General features: G+C 44.4%; 1 protein-coding gene across 1 annotated transcript in view; it reads left to right on the forward strand.

Annotated features, from left to right (window-relative positions):
- The window catches only part of COL6A5 (collagen type VI alpha 5 chain), a 97,759-nt gene that overhangs the window by 48,840 nt on the left and 29,903 nt on the right, over positions 1-19,016 (forward strand). Inside the window, exons 22-32 of the mRNA XM_084751670.1 lie at positions 1,248-1,310; positions 2,759-2,821; positions 3,811-3,873; positions 5,612-5,674; positions 8,194-8,244; positions 8,353-8,388; positions 10,299-10,361; positions 12,846-12,908; positions 14,528-14,563; positions 14,686-14,734; positions 17,831-18,318. Coding sequence (XP_084607796.1) covers positions 1,248-1,310; positions 2,759-2,821; positions 3,811-3,873; positions 5,612-5,674; positions 8,194-8,244; positions 8,353-8,388; positions 10,299-10,361; positions 12,846-12,908; positions 14,528-14,563; positions 14,686-14,734; positions 17,831-18,318 — 1,038 coding nt within the window. The remainder of the gene's footprint in view (positions 1-1,247; positions 1,311-2,758; positions 2,822-3,810; positions 3,874-5,611; positions 5,675-8,193; positions 8,245-8,352; positions 8,389-10,298; positions 10,362-12,845; positions 12,909-14,527; positions 14,564-14,685; positions 14,735-17,830; positions 18,319-19,016) is intronic.

Genomic DNA, 19,016 nt, shown 5'->3' on the forward strand with positions numbered 1-19,016 from the left:
TTGTGTCTTAGTCAGTGTTCTATTGCTGTAAAGAGACACCATAACTAAGGCAGCTTATAAAAGAAGTCATTAGCCGGGCGGTGGTGGCACACGCCTTTAATCCCAGCACTTGGGAGGCAGAGGCAGGCGGATCTCTATGATTTCAAGGCCAGCCTGGTCTACAAAGTAAGTCCAGGACAGCCAAGGCTACACAGAGAAACCCTGTCTTGAAAAACCAAAAAACAAAAAACAAAAACAGTCATTTGACTGGGGACTTGCTTACAGTGTTAGAAGGTTAGTCCATGGCTATCATGGCAGGGAGCATGGTGCTGGAGCAGTAGCTCCAAGGCAGCAGGCAGAGAGGGTGAGACTGGGTCTAGTGTGTACTTTAGAAACTTCAAAGATCACCCCAACTCATGTCTTCCAACAAGGCCACGCCTCCTAATCCTTCCCAAGCAGTTCTATCATGTGGAAACCAAATATTCAAACACTATGAGCCTATGTGGTCCACTCTCATTCAAACCACCAGTTTGTTTGAGTCAATTGTCCTTTGCAACACCATCTTTATGAGAATTAGAAACATGCTTGACCTCTTTCCTGGCAGTTGGAAAAATAAGATCTGTTAGGGCCTCTTTTTAGCTTTAAAAAAATCTTTTTTATTAGGGGTTCTTATATTTCTTTCTCCCTTCTCTACCCAAATCCCTTCCACCCCAATCCCTCAACACTTGGTAGGAGAGAAAGAAGGTTAGTGGGGAGAGGGGGCATAGCTCTCTTTAGCTACTTCCTGCTGGTTAGGGTCATTGTGTTCCTTGGGGCAAGTCCTGTCTTCATTTCAGGCTATCTCCAATTTCTTTTCATCAAAATGCACCAACAGCAACCAGGAGTAGCAGGGAGAGTACCAGCATCCCTCTTTTTTCTTGGAGCCCCCCATCCCCACCCCTGTCACCATCTCTCTCCCAGATCTGGCATCCATGCCTTCTCCAGAGTCCTCAGAACTAAACTATCTGCAGCTAGCAAAGACCACACCTCTCCCAGAGTCCACACAAGGCGAATACCCTGCTGCTGTGGACAGTCTAAAGCAGCCCCATATCTTATACCTGGGATTAAAACAAAAAACGTGTTTACATAATATAACTGAATTTTTAAAGACACCAAACTTTAACTACCAAGATCCTAGCTAGCATAAGGGATGAGCCATGGCAGACGAAGCAAACGATCTCTATGAGAACCATGCAGAAAAAATAACACTGAAAACTCTTGTTCATTAGGGGGAAGCAGGAAGCCTGGGGCCTCAAGGTGCACAGGGACCTGAAGGACTACAAGGCCCACAGGTATGCTGGGGTGTTACATAAGTGTGGGCAAGTGGTGTGGAGCCATTCTGGTGAGAAGAAGGCAGGTAGCACAGTATAAAAGCATACAACAGAGGGGCTGGAAAGATGGCTCTGTGGCTCAGAGCACATAATACTAGATGTCCAGCACCCAGATAGGATGGCTCACAACAGCTTGTAACTGCAGCTTCAGAGGATCTGACGCCCTCTTCTGGCTTCCTTGAGCAACTGCACTCATGTGCAGATGCACACATACACGCATGATTAAAAATAAATAATAAAAACTTAAAATGCACACAGCTGGTAAAAATTCAGTCTGCAACCACCACCTTGTGCATTTCTCATCACGGTAGATAATTCTCAGTTTTTACTTTGTTCCATCAAAGCTGCTTTAACATTTGCAGCTCATTAATAACCCTTGGTAGGGGGAGAGTGCACTCTGTACTGGAAAGAATGAGCAATTAACAGCTCAATAATACATTATTATTATTACTTTACACTGGATGTCATCAGTCCCCCAATTGCTTCTAGTGACACAAGTGTCAGAAGTAAGGGCATCTGCCCTGTTTTCTCTGATTGGAAGAAGCCACGATCATTCCTTGAGGATGGCTTTGCTGGACCCCTAGGTGTTGTCACTCTGTGCCAAGCTCACTCTAAGCTTTGATGTGTCTGAAAATGTCTGTGTAGAAATGCCTATTTTAAGGCCTTTTGAGGACCTCGTTTTCCTTCTAGAAAGTTCCAGATTATCAACTCAAAACTAATTTGGATTCTCTTGATTATTTCTGAGGTCTATCTGGTGCATTAGCCATGATGAGTAACCATGGGATCCATCTAGATCTCTCTGGATGCTTTTAGGGCTGGGTGTGGGATAGCAATCATTTCAGATGCTCTGGGATCTTTTGATACTTGTGGCCTGAGGCTTAGTGATTTCCTGCTGGGCAGGGACCATTTTCCTTCTAGTCTCCCCAGCTACACAAGAGAAGTATGTGAGACCCACACATGAAATATGACAGAGAGATAAACTTCTACACAGCTGTCAGACATCCATCACCATGTGTTGTTTAGCGCCAACTTGAAACTACCACTTCCTGTATTTTACACATTAACAAAGCACCTTGGTCCAGCAAACCATCAAAGGAATACATTCGATGGTTATTTGTGTCTTCTTTTCTCTATGGGGTTATTTTTTTTCCCATTTTTGATCTATTTTTATTTCTCCCTGTGGAAGAAGGATGAGACTCTTATGCCCAGGCAGGGAATCCCTTAATAAGATCTATGCCACTGTGTCTGAGCTTGTCCCCGGTTATTTTCTAAAAGAGCCTTAATCTCACAGCAGCAAGGCTGCTTGAAGGGGTAAACCATTGCTCTGCCTCCATGGGATGTCTCAAAAGCATCTACAAAGAGACTGAGTTTCATTGACATCCACATTGTATTGTTGTCACCACAAAAAGGGGCCGAGTGGAAATCGTGGTGGGAAAGGAGAAGAAGGAAGTCAAGGGTATCCGGGACCTCAGGTGAGTGACTTGCAGACAATAGGGCAATGACTCCCAACCTTTAGTTTGTTCTTACTGCAGACTGCCTGAGTGTATAGTGTATTTTGTGTCATCTATGAAACATTTCTTTCTTTCTTTCTTTCTTTCTTTCTTTCTTTCTTTCTTTCTTTCTTTTTTTTTGTTGCTATGGATACTTTTTTTTTTTTTTTTTTAAAGCTCAGGTCAGATCCCTCATACCTAGCTGACACAATTCCATTTCTCCTTTGGTGATCTTTTACTCTGAAAGCACAGACTCACTCCCTCAGCCCAGGGAAACATTTGGAAGACATAAAAATGCTGCCAAGTGATGGCTGTGTCCAACCCAAATGAATCATTCTTCTTGCACTTTAAATTTTTTTCTCTGTGCCATCTAGCTGTCTCTCCATTGACCGCAGATATTTGACTGTGTAAAGATCCGTGATTACTCAATTATGTTGGATCCTGAAGCCCACTTTTCTAATTCAGCATTTGAGTGAGATTCCCAAGTGAGGAATGAATTTGGATGGTGAGGCACTCGATTCTATTGAGTTCTTCAGTTTGGCCAGTGAGAGCTCAGAAGGCGAGGGATGCCCCAAGGTGCTCAGTTACTTCTTCCTAGCAGGTTGAGTGAAGGATGTTTATGCCCAGTTTTAGGTTGAGATATTGAAACATGCCCTATATATGCCATGATGGATGTCCACAGTTCTGTGGGATGTGCACGTGGCACTGATATGTTCTATTCTAACCTTGCTGATAGTTTCCCCTCACTTGGAGAGAATAACTGGATGAGTTAAGGAAGCCTTCGCCCCCGCCCCCACCCCCATGCCCCAAGGTCACATATGCACCAGTGAAGGCAGAGCCTTGGTCTGTTACCTAGGTTACCGTCTTTCCCCTGGCATCCCCTGTTAAGGAGGCCCTCTGGGGCTGTTGGGAATGGTGTGGGAAAGTCCTGCAGTGGCGGCTCTTGCATCTCTCACTCTTTTTATTTTCAGGGTTCTCCTGGGCCAGTAGGAATGAGAGGGAGCATCGGAAGACCTGGATTTGGGGGGAGAAAGGTAAACATTATTTCTCAGTGGTTTCAAATACTGGGAAAGCCATGTGAAAATTCCTCACACGACTCAATCCAAGCCCCATGCTCAGACCACCTGCATCCTGCTAGCATGGTCTCTCCCATCCACCGAGTGGAGAACTCCGTTCTGCCTAACCCTAGAAAGCCATTCCAGTTCCAAGGAGAGACAGTCCCCTGCCCTTCACAACACGCTGCTGAGAAATCTCTTTAGTGCCTATGTTCCCTGCGCAGGAAGGCATCCATTGGCTGAGATGAGCGGAGTGAAGTATTTGGACTCTCTTTCCTGTTTCCTTTTTGGTCTCACTCAGGCCTATGGTGGCTAAAGTGCTGTGGTGAAGATTTGCTAGAGAGTCAACTGGCTTCATGTTGACCCGAGCCCTCTGCTTTTATCCTTCAGGGCCTGGGATGTAGTTGGTCACAGAGGTACCTTGCTAGGCTTAGTACTCTCTTGTCAAGGCCTCAAAACTCTTTCATATTTGAGCCAAGGACCCAAAATTTCATCTTATACTGAGTCTAGAAAATTGTTGTTGGTTTTCCATAGGGAAAGTCTTCAAACAATAATAATAATAAGTATTAATATATTATTATTATTATTGTTATTATTGTTATTGTTGTTGTTGTTATTATTATTATTATTATTATTATTATTATTATTATTATTATTATTACTTGGTCTACAACATGGGAACATGAGTTTGATCCTCTAAAACCCATGTAAAATGCTGGGTACAGGCATGCTGTCCAACCAATCTCACTGTATTGGTGATCTCCAGGTTTCCTGAGAGCCTGTCTCACAAAATGAAGTGGAGAGTGACTGGGGAAGGCACCGGATATTGACCTCTGACCTTCATACACACACACACACACACACACACACACACGTGCACACACACATCTGAACATATGCATGCTCACAGATCAACAAGAAAAAGCCAAACCCAAATGGAAGAGTATTAACAAGCGGTGTGAGAGACGTGTGAGTCCACATGATTGCGGCAGTCATGTCAACATATACACATATGCACTCGCTATCATAATTACCTCACACCTTCAATTTACTTACAGTGTTATTTGCCCATCATTCCTGGGTGTGGGCAGCGGGAGAAGCTCACCTTTCCCTATTGAACTCCAAGGCTTCTCAGTTCAGCTTCTTCCTGTCCCACCCCCTGTATTCCCCACAGCCAACTTTTCCCCTCTCCCAGAGTCACTTAGTTGTAATTGTCACAGGGTTCTAATTGCCCACCTCATCCTTTCTCTTTCTAACCACACTGTGCTCAGTGAGAGCAGGACTACATTTATTATATTGAGTCATTCATTTTCCGGAACAATAAGCAAATATTGTGTGAGTAAACACATTAGCCAACGAGCCAGCTCTTCCCAGAGTGAAGTTTCTACCTTTCCTTTTCCTTCAATCCATTGATACTAGGGAAGCAGGAAACACTGTGATACAGTGATACACACACACACACACACACACACACACACACACACACACACACACGAGCACTATGCAGCCTTTAAAAGTCCCGAGAGCTCAGCCCGACCTGTGCCTGATGTGTTCCTCTATCCTCCGGGTAGACCGTGTTGTGTCTTTCACCGCAGCCCTACTAAGTGCCAGCTGCTCACTGAGGTCCTTGTGTGCCCTCACTCAGTGGACAGATCTGCTTGCGGCAGTTTGGCTTTGCTGGCCTGAAGTTTTTTTTTTTTTTCTTTCCCTTTACTAGGGGGAACCTGGAGTTCCTGGAAACCCAGGGCCAGTGGGGCCCGCTGGACAGCGAGGAGAACAGGTATGAGGCTTTGGGTATTCAGTGCTGAGGCGAGGGGAAGGTGGCAGGGGCGGGCAGGCAGCATGGGCCCCAGTGCCTGGGGTGGGAAGATCTGGGGCAGTTCTCCATCTGTTGCTGCTTTCCTGTGTACCTGCCTTTTGGCTGTGTGTGTGTGTTTGGGGGGCGGCGTCGAGGAGATGAGGTAAAGGCAGAGAGAGTAACAGGTGAGCACGAAGGGGACATTTCAGTATCTTAACAACCAGCATGGCCGTGTGTGTACATTTTGGTTGAACCACAAAACGGGCCACCTTTCTCCCCTTGCAAAACCCCGGGATGACAAGAAGCAGGGGAGGGTCAAGGAACAGGCCACTGCTTTTTTAAGACTTGCACCCAGGCCCAGTTGCTCTACTGAACCAAAATCCCAGCTAGGGACAGTCACTAGAGGGAAAGTCATTTTGTGTTAATTGTACAATTATATGTAGATATTAAATAGGAGAAAAAATTTCCAAGTATAGCCAAGATATTGAGTCAACCCAAAGTGTCCACCAGCGGATGAATGGATAAACACACTGTGGTATATCTATGTGGTGAAATACTATTCAGGCTTTAAAATAATATGGAAATCCTGCCATATATGACAACATGGTTGAACCTGTAAATTGTTACATAAACTAAAAGAAGGCAGACAAAAACATTTTAAAAATCTAAAAAACAAACAAGCAAACAAAAAACCAAAAACCCCAAAACAAACCAAAAAATTAAAAGAACGAGGCACAAAAAGGCAAACACTAGACCACATAAATCTCACATACAAAATGTAAAAAAGTTGAACTGAGGAGCAGGACATAAAATCCCGGGCTATAGGAGATCCCCATAGCAAAACAAGCAAGGAAAGAAGTGCCTGTTGTTTTGTGATTGGTTTGAAACATGAATATTCAAAAAGAAATAAATAAAAAAAAAAAGGGGGGGAGATAAAAGTGTCCTTGGCATGAAAATGGGAAGCCACTGGCAGCAACACAACCAGCCTGGCCTGACCTTACTCTGGCTCCTTTGAGGCATTTACCTTTAACATCCTAGACAGAGCAGAGAGAGAAACTGCATCACTCAGTTGCCTGCTGCCTCCGGGGAGACTCCTCCCTACCCTGTTCTCTCAGTGTCCCGTCAGTAGCTTCAAAGTGTTCCCCTGAAGGGTTCCCCAAGTCTCTTTGCCTCTCTTCCCAATGGCCTCAATGAATAAGCCTCCTCCTGTGTGTCCCACTATTAATGTGGCTCTTTAATCAGTTTATTGAGGACCAGCAGAGGCACTCGGCTTGGGCACAGGCTGTGTTTTTGGCTGATCTCTTATTATTAGATATTTAATTTGTTTCATTTTTTTTTCTCACTGTCCTAACAACACTCCAGTGAATTCTTTTGGAATGGGCTGGGGGCTGGGGATACAACCCTAGGCTCCATGTGTGCCGGGCAAGGGTTCTACCACTGAGCTAAATCTCTAATGCTGTAGTTAATTTCTGTATAGAAAGTTCTAGAATTTTCATAGCTAGGTTGATTATGTATATATTTAATAAGGCCTTTGAAATATATTTTAAAGTACTCTTAGAAAGATTTAAACACTATGTGGGCCCATGTGCTATGTACAGGAACCTGATTGCTTTAGGACAACCTGTGGGTCGCAACTCCCACAGAGGTCACATATCAGATATCCTGCATATCAGATATTTACATCATGATTCATAACAGTAGCAATGAAATAATTTTATGGTTCTGGGTCACCACAACATGAGGAATTGTACCAAAGGGTGGCAGCATTAAGAAGGCTGAGAACCACTGTTTTAAGGTCTCAAGATCAACAACCGTTATTGTAACTTTTTCTTTTTCCTTTTCAGGGTTGGCAAAGTGGTAACTCATTAATTGTTTCAAATTCAGGGTTTTTTTTTTATTACCAATGAGGATGAATATATTTCCCCACTGATATCTATTCACCATTTATAGTTCTTTTTAAAAAAAGATTTATTTTTTTATATATATTAGTATGAGTGTCTGCATGTATGTCTGTGCACCATGTGATTGCCTGGTGCCTGTGGATTCCAGAAGGCACCAGATCCCCTGGAAGTGGAGCTAAAGATGGTCGTGAGCCACTGTGCGGGTGAGGGGAATTGAACTCAGGTCTTCTGCAAGATCAGCCAGTGCTCTTAACCACAGAGCTGTCTCTCCAGCCCCCATTTATAAAACTTTGGTTGAATTCCTCAGTCATATATGTATATATTTTTAGATCAACTCCTAATTTTCCAGGTAAGAAATTGGTGAATGCACAAACCCAGAGCAGTTACCTCTCTGCCTCCTGCAGTGGTTGTAGAGTGGAGCTTGCCAAAGATGTAAGAGAGTACACATCAGGAAGTAAGGGCGCTGGGACTGTAGCTCAGTGGTAGAATATTCAGCAAGCATACAAGAGGCTCTGGGTTCAATCCCCAGTACAGGGGAAAGAAGACATCACCTCATTTAGATAGCTCTTGAGAAACTGAAATTAACTGATGTGCTTACAGGGCGATTATGGCATCCCAGGCTATGGTCAGATGGGACGAAAAGGAGTTAAGGTAAAAATGCAAATCAATTATATTCCCAGCTGATAAATCAAATATACCAAGAAGAAATGATGGTGTGGAGGAAGTGGACTTACATATGTTCTCTGCTGAAAATTTCAGGGCCCAACAGGATTCCCTGGGGACCCAGGACAGAAGGTGAGGTGCATAAGAATTTCTTCTTTTGCTATTACTATGGCCTTCTTGAGAAATGAGATGAGCCTTTGGTCTGGGTACAGTGGGATGTGAGGAGGAGTTGGGGTGCTGGTCAGTTTCCTCCTCTGGGCTTCATTAGGAAAGGACATCTTAACCCTGTGATCGGAAAAGATCACATCCTGTCCTTGGTTGCCTGATGCCCCGCCTACCTCACCCCAGTGATCCATATCCCGACCTTGAACCCCAGCCTCCAGACAGCCTCTCTGGATGAGTTCTCCAGCTTGGTGACCTCACTCACCACCTTGGCAATTGTTTCTGGTCCAGCATTGTTTCGACGTTTGGTTCCTCGCACCTGCAAATCCCCACTTTCTGCTCAGTGGTCTCCTATTTCCATCTTCCCTCTGTCAATTGACCCCAAATATCATGTTCACTAGATTTCTTTTACCCCCAAAGTGTAGCCTAATTACACCCAACATCTTTTTTTCTTGACCCAACATTTTCCAAAATCCTCATTGTCTATTAGAGAATCTGTCTGCATGCTTACAGACGCGCCTGTGATCTCATCGGGAGCCGTCCTCATCACAACTTGTACACTAGGGTTTTGTCTTATGAGTTCCCAAGACCCAGAATGCCTTTGTCCCTGTAATGCCCCAATCAAGGAGAGAACTCTGGGTCTAAAGTAGAGTAACAAAGCAACTCCAAGAGCAGAGCCAAGTGTCAGGACACCTGAAACGTGCTCTTTGCTGATGGATTACCTGAGGCACACAGAGGTTAGGAAGAGACTACGTAAATAACTCCCAGAAAAAGAGTTCTCATTACAAAGGATCAATTTTCTCATTTATTGACAGAGAAGTGTAACAACTTATTGATCAATGTGAAAAGGGCATATAAACAAATAACTAATACCAAAGTTAGACTGAGTTTCTTTAAATAAATCTTTGTGTTTTTTTTTTAAATTTATTTTTACATCTTTGGTTATTTTCTTTTTTTTATTAGTTCTTTAAGAATTTTTTGCAGTGTATCTTGATAATATTTACCCATCCCCCATTTTCTCATAGATTATTTTCCTTTCATCCTACCAACTGCCCCTGCCATTAAAAAACAAAAAAATGGAAAACAAAAAACCTCATCAAGTACAATTTGTCCTGCCCTTATACTCTTGGATGTGTGGCCTTCCACTGGAGGAGGGTCAGCATACCTAGGGTGGTACTCATACAGAAAATTGACTCCCCATCTCCTCAAAGCTATCAATTGCCAATAGCATTTTAGCTAGGGGTGGGACTTCCTGTCTACCCCTCCCTGTATCCCATGCTGGGGTTTTGTCCTGGCTTGAGTTTGAGAAGGTCTTGTGCATGCTTCCACAACTTTTAAATAAATTCTTAAACTTTGAAAATGTAGTGTGTGTGTAGTGGGAGGGATGTTGACACAGGAGTGCTAATGTCACAGATGTGCACCTCTACATCTGGCTCTTTTACATGGATCCTAGGGGATTGACCTCAGGACCTCAGCCTTGTGCCACAAGCACAGTTACCAGCTGGAACATCTCTTTACTCCAAGATTAATTTTTTTTAAACATTCAACTTTTCCAGCAATAACTCATAGAAGTAGGAAGTCACTCTTTAGTACTTTAGGTAGTCAATACTTTCTGTTTTCTAGCATATTCTCTGGTTGTTTTTAGCAACTGGTTGGTCCTGGAGTTTATATTTATATATGAATACTTGGATTATTAGAGTATTGAAAACAGTTTTAAGAATGGTTTAGTTCTGAATTCCATCTCAAGATGTGTTTATTACTGTACTAGCTTTCATTATATAATGATTATAAGACCAGTTTAAGTATTTATTAGAGAAAATTCTCTATGAAAATTCTTTCATAGCAAAAAAAATTTTAACATCTTAATATATCTGAATCAGGGTGATGCTGGAGATCCTGGAACTCCTGGGGGGCCTGGACCCAAAGGATTCAAGGGACTGACTGTAAGTGGCCTATGATTCCAGTAAGAATAAACATTTCTTTTGTAGGCCCCAGCTTTCTTACTGTAATGATAAATGTGGATTGTTGATCCATTCCAAGGGCATCATGAAAGCCAGTAGCTAGTCATATGACCTTGGGCACACCTTCTTCAGGCCTATATTTCCTGAATATCAGAACTGAACCTAGTGACACACACGGTCACTGATGGCCCTGCACTTCGATGGTCCAATGAGTTGTAATGATTTTTAAGGTTTACAAACTGGTGCCTGGCTGATGAAGACATGCCAGTGCCTTGAGTCTTTTGGAATTGAAGCAGGTGTCTTCCCTGTGTCCCAGGGAGCTGTCTGATGGTTCTACTATGTGTTGGGATGTTTTAAGGGAGGACACTGAAGTGTTCTAATTAGCAAAGCACAGAGATTATGGCTTCTTAAGTACAAAGGTCTGAGACAAGCATCCGTTTATTTTGACGTCTGAGTGCAATGTCTCTGTTACCCTGGGTGTGGAAGAGATGCATTTCAACAGGTCCTTTCATTAGGCTGCATATAACTTGTTAGTATTTCTCTATCACTTTGAGTCTGGGGAATAAACATAATCCACTCATGCACCATCCTATGTGTGGGAAGTTATTTTTATTATCTGATTTTTTTCAATTATTTTTATTAATTTGTTCAGATTACATCTCACTTGTTATCCCATTGTGTATCCTCCCACCCCTCCCTCCCTCCCACTTTCACCCTATTCCCTGCCCCTAGGTCTATGACCGAGGAGGACCTCCTCCCCCACTATTGGTCATAGGCTATCAAGTCTCATCTTGGTAGCTTGCTTATTCTTTCTCTTGAGTGCCACCAGGTCTCCCCACCAGAGTTCATGTCAGAGTCAGTTCCCGCTCTCCACATAACTGTGGAGAATGTCATGTCCATTGGCCAAATCAGAGTAGAGGTTTGATGTTTACTGCTTATATTGATTTTAAAATATATATTTTTAAAGATTTATTTATTTTTATGTATACGAGTACTCTAGCTGCATGTATACTTGCAGGCCAGAAGAGGGCACCGGATCACATTATAGATGGTTGTGAACCATCATGTGGTTGCTGGGAATTGACCTCAGAACCTCTGGAAGAACAAACAGTGCTCTTAATCATGAGCCATCTCTCCAGCCCCAATTTTTAAAATATTTATTTTTAATTTTATTGAAAAATAAATCTTTTTTTTCATATAACATATCCTGATTACTGTTTTTCTCCTTCTACTCCTCTCAGTTCCTCACCACATCCCCTTCCATCGGATCCCTGCTCTTTCTGTCTCTCATTGGAAGACAAGCAGGCGTCTAAGGGAATCCAATCAATACAATACAGTACAGTACAATGCAATATATATGATGAAACAAAACCACATTGACATAAGACAAAACAAACACACTTATTTCTATTTTACATGTGTGAGTGTTTGCATGTGCGCATGTGTACCATGTATGTGCTCTTGGAGGACCAAAGAAGACTCTGGATCACTTGGAGTTACAGATAGTTGTGAAAGACCACGTTGGTGCCAGGAACTAAACTTGGCTTCCAGTGCAAGAACAGAAAGTGCTCTTAACCTCAGAGTCATCTCTTCAGCCTTATTATTTGACCTTCATAGCAAAGAGTTTTGCTTTGTTTTATTCCCATGAGACAGGGTTTCTCTGTGTAGCCCTGACTGTCCTGGACTTGCTTTGTAGACCAGGCTGGCCTTGAACTCTGAGATTGGCCTGCCTCTGCCTCCCTGAGTGCTCGGATTACAGGTATGCACCACCCCACCCAGATGCTGAGAGGTTTCTTATACCATCTTTATGCGCCCCATTTTTTTTCATTAGCACCAATCCCAGCTTATGACCAATTTATATTTAAGTTTATAGCCAGTGTCAGCGCAATGCATGCCACTAAATAAAGGGGACAAAAAGGAAGTAGATGTTCACCAATGACTAAGAGTTGGAGGCTTGTATTATGGGCAAGGAATTCACCTGATTTGAATAAACTGCTGTTTTTAAAATTTTAATTAAATTATCATTCATTCTCACCATTATTATCCATGATGCTAAGGATGGGACTGCACATTCTAGGCAAGCACTCTGACACAGAGATTCATCCCTCAGTCCAGCTGTTCTTTTAAAAACCATTTCTGAGAAGTATAACATTCCGTTTAAACTAAGATAATTGCAGGGCTGGAGAGATGGCTCAGGGGTTAAGAGCAATTGCTGCTCTTGCAGAGGTTCTGGGTTCAGTCTCAGCACCCACATAGTGGCTCACAACCATCTGTAACTCCGGCTCTAGGGGACCTGATGCCATCTTGCTTCTGTGGACCTGCATGCACACGGTCTCTGTCTACAGATACAGGCAAAACACTGGCACATATAAAATAAAATAAAATAAAATAAAATAAAATTAGAACCTGAGATAGCCTACAAAGAGATAGAATGTGTAAAACTACACTGTGTGTTCCTGTTTTCAGCTCTCTCAAGGCTTGAAAGGCGGGAGTGGACTTCAGGGGTCTCAAGGCCCTCCTGGACGGAGAGTGAGTATACATGGGAACGGACCGGTGTGTGGTGGTTCTGGGCATACCCAATGGGCAGAGTGCAGAGTTTCAGAACAGGAGCACTGTGTTCAGAAAGCCAGCCATTATGTCTCCCAGTCTATTATTGAGATGCGGATGACATGTCCCTGTCTTAGCTGAAAAAGCAGGAAGGAACAAGAGCCAACGCTGTGAACTGTAAGCGCAATGCAGATACTGTTAATCACTGAAGCTTTTATAATAGGAAGGGCTTGCCTGCATTTATAAAACGACACCCCCCCCCACTCCAGCCCCATTACATGACGAGTGTCATCTGTGGAAGCATTCCCAGGCAGATCTCAGCACCCTCCCCAAGCAAGCCTGCATCTGTTTCTCTGCTTCTCGCATGGCTGGTGATTCAGCATCTCCTCTCCCAAGCAGAGAGTCAGGGCGGAACTAAATATGGCCAGCACCTGCTATATGGAGGAAGACCCAACAACTCTGCGAAGGGTGCCCAAAAGCACGTATCTTCCTTTAGGTGCTGGAGAATTCTTGAGCTCGGGATCTAGCAAAGCAAAACTCGCCAATGGTTTCTTGGCCGCCAAATGACTCCATAGTACAATAAAATAATAATTCGTAAAGGAGACTGCTGTACGCATTGAGGAATAGGAGAGTACGTGTGTGTGTGTGTGTGTGTGTGTGTGCATATGCTTGTGTGTACGTCTGTGCACCCCATGCCCGCAGGAGCCCATGGAGATCAGAAGGGGTCTTGGATACTCCAGAACTGGAGTTGCATGTGGTTGTGAGCTGCCAGTGGGTGCTCACAATGTATATGGGTATGTGCAATGGTACTTGCATGCATGTTTTCAGGGCTGTTAGCACTGGACAGCCAATTGGTGCCCACCCCTTTGGGGAAGACCATCTCTCCTGCTGCCAGCCTTCCTCAGTTGAGGCCTCATGGGCTTCCCCCATTCCCTTTGGCATACTGTCGGTTTCATGCTGTTTGTTCATACGGGGGGCCTGTCAACACCAGTGAGACTTCATACGTGTAGCTTCCTTCTGACAAGGAGACACAGTCTCGCAGCAAACCCCCTTCCCCAGCTGTTTATATTCCTTTGTTCCTCAGTCTCCTGTCATTTATGAGCTTAGCAGGTATGCTTTTCTTTTATATAAATCTCATTTGCTATGCAATTGCCCTTGGTTCTTTTATATATACCTTGGCTTATTGCCTTTTGCATTTTCAGCACTTGGTTCTTTTATATACACTAAAGCTTATTGCCTTTTGCGTTTTGATTTGTAAGATAATCCACCTCTGCCTGCTCAGTATATTTATCTCCTTTGTTCTACCCTGTGGATAAAGTCTGCTGCTTACAATTGGAAAACAAAAGGAAGAATTAATTTAAAAAGGACGTTTAAAGAGAAATTTCTTGTAAGGCTTGCATCTTTGATACAAACAAAAAGTAGCACATACCTTTGATATGACTGGGCAAAGTGCACTGTAACTGACCCACCAGGCCCCACAGTACCTTAAGCACCTCTCTCATTTCTCCTTCCAAGAAAGGAAGAAGGGTTTAAATTTTTATGTTTTCATTATTAAAACACTATGGTTCACAAATTAGTAACTTGTTCTTTTCCCCCCTTAGGGTCCCAAAGGCACAGCAGGGCAACCTGTGTATTCCGTATGTATCTCTTTATGAATGAAAACAAACAAAACCACTACCCATTCATTGGGAACTGTACACAGCCACCAGGAGGTCACCATACTCATGTTTATTCTTTCTCTCTCTTTTAAACTTTCCAGCCCTGTGAACTGATTCAGTTCCTGAGGAGCCATAGTCGTGAGTACCTGGGTGTTACGGTCAAGAATGTCGTAGCTGGGCCTGGGTGTAGAGTGGGCCTGTGGAATCAGAAGGCTGAATTGTGTGGAGAGGAGCCTCTGTAATAGGGTGACCTTGGGACTTGAGGGACATCTCGCATCCAAGGTGGAAGGAAAGGTATAAAAGCATGGGCCCATAAGGCGTGATGCACGCAAGAAGAGACAATCCGTGTATGGGAAAAGACCAGCTCAAAGGCACAGATGCTGGCTTCGTCAGTAACGCGACAAGTGTGAGCAAAAGGACAGAGGGCAAACTGCTTCCAGGGATGGGCTGTAGGATGTAGATGTAGTGGGTTAATCACATAACTATTCAAATATTGGAGTCGCTCATGTGGGTGGCCCTTGACGTCACAGAGAGGATGATGCTCCCAAGGCTGTGAAACTAGAGACACAGAAACGGAAGGGATGGACTCGTGAAGGTGGTGACTGAGAAGGGTCGGGTTGCACAGAATGGAATCCCAAATCTCCCAGAAAGGAGGATGACAGGGAGAATGATTTGGGGGGGGGAGGTTGGGGAGATGTCTCAGTGTCGGGGAGCACTTGAGTATTGAGTTTGCATCCCCAACATCGACGTAAAAAGTAGCTAGGTACATTGTTTTGCGTACACTGTGCGCACGGGTGGGCACGCCACAGCTGTGCACATCGGTAGTTCTAGCACTGGGGTTCCTGGGAAAGTGGATCGTAGAGCTTGTTGCTGGCCACCAGCCTGTGGAGGGGACAGGGTCGGGGGTGGGGGGCGGGGAGAAATGGTGAGCTCCAGGTTCCGCAGAGACTTATTCCCAAAGAATAAGATTGAGTACAACAAAGGAAGCCACTGGATGTCCCCACCCCTGGCTTCTGCATGTACACAGGTGAGTGTACCTGCACATATGCATGCGTGCGTGTAGGAGGCCAGGCGGAAGGGATAGTATGAAAGACTTTGAGAACTAGAAGTCTCTTCAGCACAGGAGAGGAGGAGGCAAGGGGGCGGGGTGACAGGAAATGAGTGGTCGCTTGTTCTAGGCATTGCCAGCCTTTTCATGGAAACCAAATGTCTTCCCAGGAAGACCCGGGGTGAGTGGAAGGTAGTCACTGGGTAGTTTGAGACTTGGAGGGGAAGTTTTCCACCATTGATTGAACTGAGTCAGCCAACAGTGCCTTGGAGAAAGAGTAGGCAGTTTGCATCATCTGGTAGAGCACTGAGTAGGTTAGCACTGAGCTCCTGCTTGTAGAATAAAGATAAGGCTTGAGCGGCAGACCTTTGTGGCTTGGTAGAAAGTATTACCAAGGTTTTTTTTTTACCCTGTTTGGACCCTGTTCTTATATCAGGGGACCCCCCCTGCCCTGTACCAGCTCCCTTTTACCCAGGAACTAGAGCCAAGTTCTAAACTTGACACCCTCTGCTTGAGAATAGAGTTAATCTAGGAGTGTAGTGGGGAGGGCCAGAAGATGCCTGAGGATGGAACAGGAGGCTGCAAATGGTTAGTGCTCTGTGGGGAGCTGTCTAAGGAAAGTTTTAGGCACGTAAACATAGTAAACAATGTGAAGTGATTTCTCCCAAAGTCACCCCGTCTTGATGAACTCAAACCCAGCATGTCTCACAGAACGACGGAGAGATGTCTTCAGCCCCGGAGTGCAGGGGAGGTTCTAGGTTACATGTGCTGCCTGATGGCTGGGGGCATCTCAGTGACCGCAAGATTAAGACACACACTCAAGGTGTCAGTAGGGCTGCTGTGAGGGCTCATGGGGCCAGGACAGCAGGATGGAAGGTGGCTTGTCATCAGTGTTAATGAACTTAAGAAAAAAAAAAAAGATTGGAATGATCCACTTGCTTCTGAGGAATTGAATCAGCTGAACATGAAGACTGTCAGACCTGTGCTTTATTATAGATCTTCCGGCACTTTCCTTGATGCACCTTAGATTTATAGTGTGAGGCCAGCTGCTGCTCTATTCACAGAAATCCCTGGGGAAAATGCTGGAAGTAAAAAAAAAAAAAAAAAAAAAAAAAAAGGTTGTGTTTTTAATCAGAGACAAAGCTCATTTGAAAATCCCTGCCCTCCGTGGCTCTACAAATAGAGGGATCCCAAAGCATCCATCAGGAAAGAAAGTCGGACCCCATATATTAGCCTCGTGTTGCTGAATGAGTCTCCGAAGGCTCTAAGACGAGAGACAAAGCAAATTGGATTTCAACTATCTGGCTATTTAATCAGAGCCTCATCTATTCTGCGTCTACGGCAAGCCATCAGCCTTTCAACTTCAGCTACAATTTGGCCCAAGTCGGCCAGCTCTGGCTCACAAGGGGAAACAGCCTGAAATGCCCCCCAATGAACACAGTTCCGAGGACAGCTCCCCATACTTTTAACCACGGCTTTCTGTAACTTAGAAAATTAGCCTCATTATTAGTGAGAACCTAGATCTTCAGTTTGGGCACAATTCTGTTTAGATTAATTTTTTTTTTCAGTTTGTGTTCCAAAAAACATAATGAATTAATCTCTTTGTCTTTTTTTTTTTTTTAAACAGCCTGTTGGAAAGGTGAGTCTTTTGACCCTACTTTCTTGATGAAATAGCTACTGTATTTTGATAAGACCAATTTGACAAAAGCCACCCCCCTCCCTAGGAAAAAAGGGACTTCTGCCTTCTATGCAGACATTTCTCTTTTGATGGTGGCTGTACCTGTCAGTATCATGTTTTGGACCTGAGTGTCAACAGTGACCGGGCAGTCCCTCACACCATTGTCCTGTCTAGGGCCCATCACAATTTTCTACTCATTATTTTACAGAGTAGCTCCTGTTTTTCTGGGGTTGGGGGAAGGAGGGGTTGAAGACGCAGAGAGCAGGGCTCTAGCTCATTGGCTTCTTGGATGTGTCTCCCTTTGACTCACATCCTGTGCTGTGATTTTTATCAAGGGCTACCATGTATAAACCTTACCCTGCCTAGGAATAGTCTCATTGGGGCCTAAGGATGCCTGAGTGACAGCCACTGAGGCCTGGGCTTCACTTTGTTGGAACCAACTTCACTGGTGTAAAGGGTATGGGTCTGACCATGATCTAGTGAAATCTTTCTAATATGTTTTTGCTTTTCATTTTCATAGAAAAGTGTCCTGTGTACCCAACAGAGCTGGTATTTGCTCTGGACCAGTCCTCTGGTATCACAGAAAGGAGATTTAATGAAACAAGAGGCATCATCACCTCCATTGTCAATGAGCTCAACATCAGGGAAAATAGCTGTCCCGTGGGAGCGCAGGTTGTTGTGGTGTCCTATGACTCAGACACCAGCTATCTCATCCGTGGGTCTGACTACCACAGCAAGAGGCAGCTCCTGCAGCTTGTTTCCCAGATAAAGTACCAACGCCCTCAGAAGGCCAGGGACATTGGCAGCGCAATGAGGTTTGTGGCCCGCAACGTTTTCAAGCGCACATCTCTGGGAACCAACGCCAGGAGAGTTGCCGTGTTCTTCAGCAATGGCCAGGCAACCAGTAGAGAGTCCATCCTCACGGCCACCATGGAGTTCAGTGCCCTGGATATCAGCCTCGCAGTCTTTGCTTATAACGAAAGAGTTTTCCTCAATGAGGCTTTTGGGGTAAGAATCCCCCTTGTTTATTTTTAAGATAGCTACGTTGGTAAGGCAGTGTGAGAGCGGCGTGGAGTTGGACAGGGGTTGGGGGAGGGGTAGAGGAGAGATGGTCTCTTGATTCCCCCTCATAGTTTTTATGAACCAGTAGCTGTAGTAGACAGTTTGTCCCTGTTATGTGCCAGGCCCTGCCAGCTAGAGCTTCATGCCCAGGCTCATGTGGTCACAAATCACCGACATCAAAGCCTGTGTCATCTCCCTGCTAAAGCCCAGAGGACAGAGGCCTGGAACATTCTGCTGGCAGATTCTAGTCTACACAGCTACTAAGTGGGTGTTCTGCTGGCCCGCCGGTGTCCAGCGCCTCTTGGAATAGCCACGTGCTCACTGTTGCCTCAGCAGACAGTGAGGCAACCCGTAGTGGAAAAAGCTCAGGGGAGCTTTGAGGCCCTAAAATGGCACAAGATATTTAAGATATATGAATACTTTCCCCCTTAAAGATGTTCTTTCATTTGGGGGAGGGGCAGAAATCCATTTATATTAAAGGAATCCATGTTCCTTCATCTTGCTTTCTTATCCAAAACGAAGCAACTTACTTGAAAAACAAAACAAAACAAAACTGCAGATTCTCTTCATCTACTGTGCAGTGACTTTCAGTGTATTGAGTAACATGTGTGTGTGTGTGTGTGTGTGTGTGTGTGTCCGCGTGC

Source organism: Acomys minous (assembly GCF_964271855.1).
Source record: "Acomys minous genome assembly, chromosome: 13".
NCBI lineage: Eukaryota > Metazoa > Chordata > Mammalia > Rodentia > Muridae > Acomys > Acomys minous.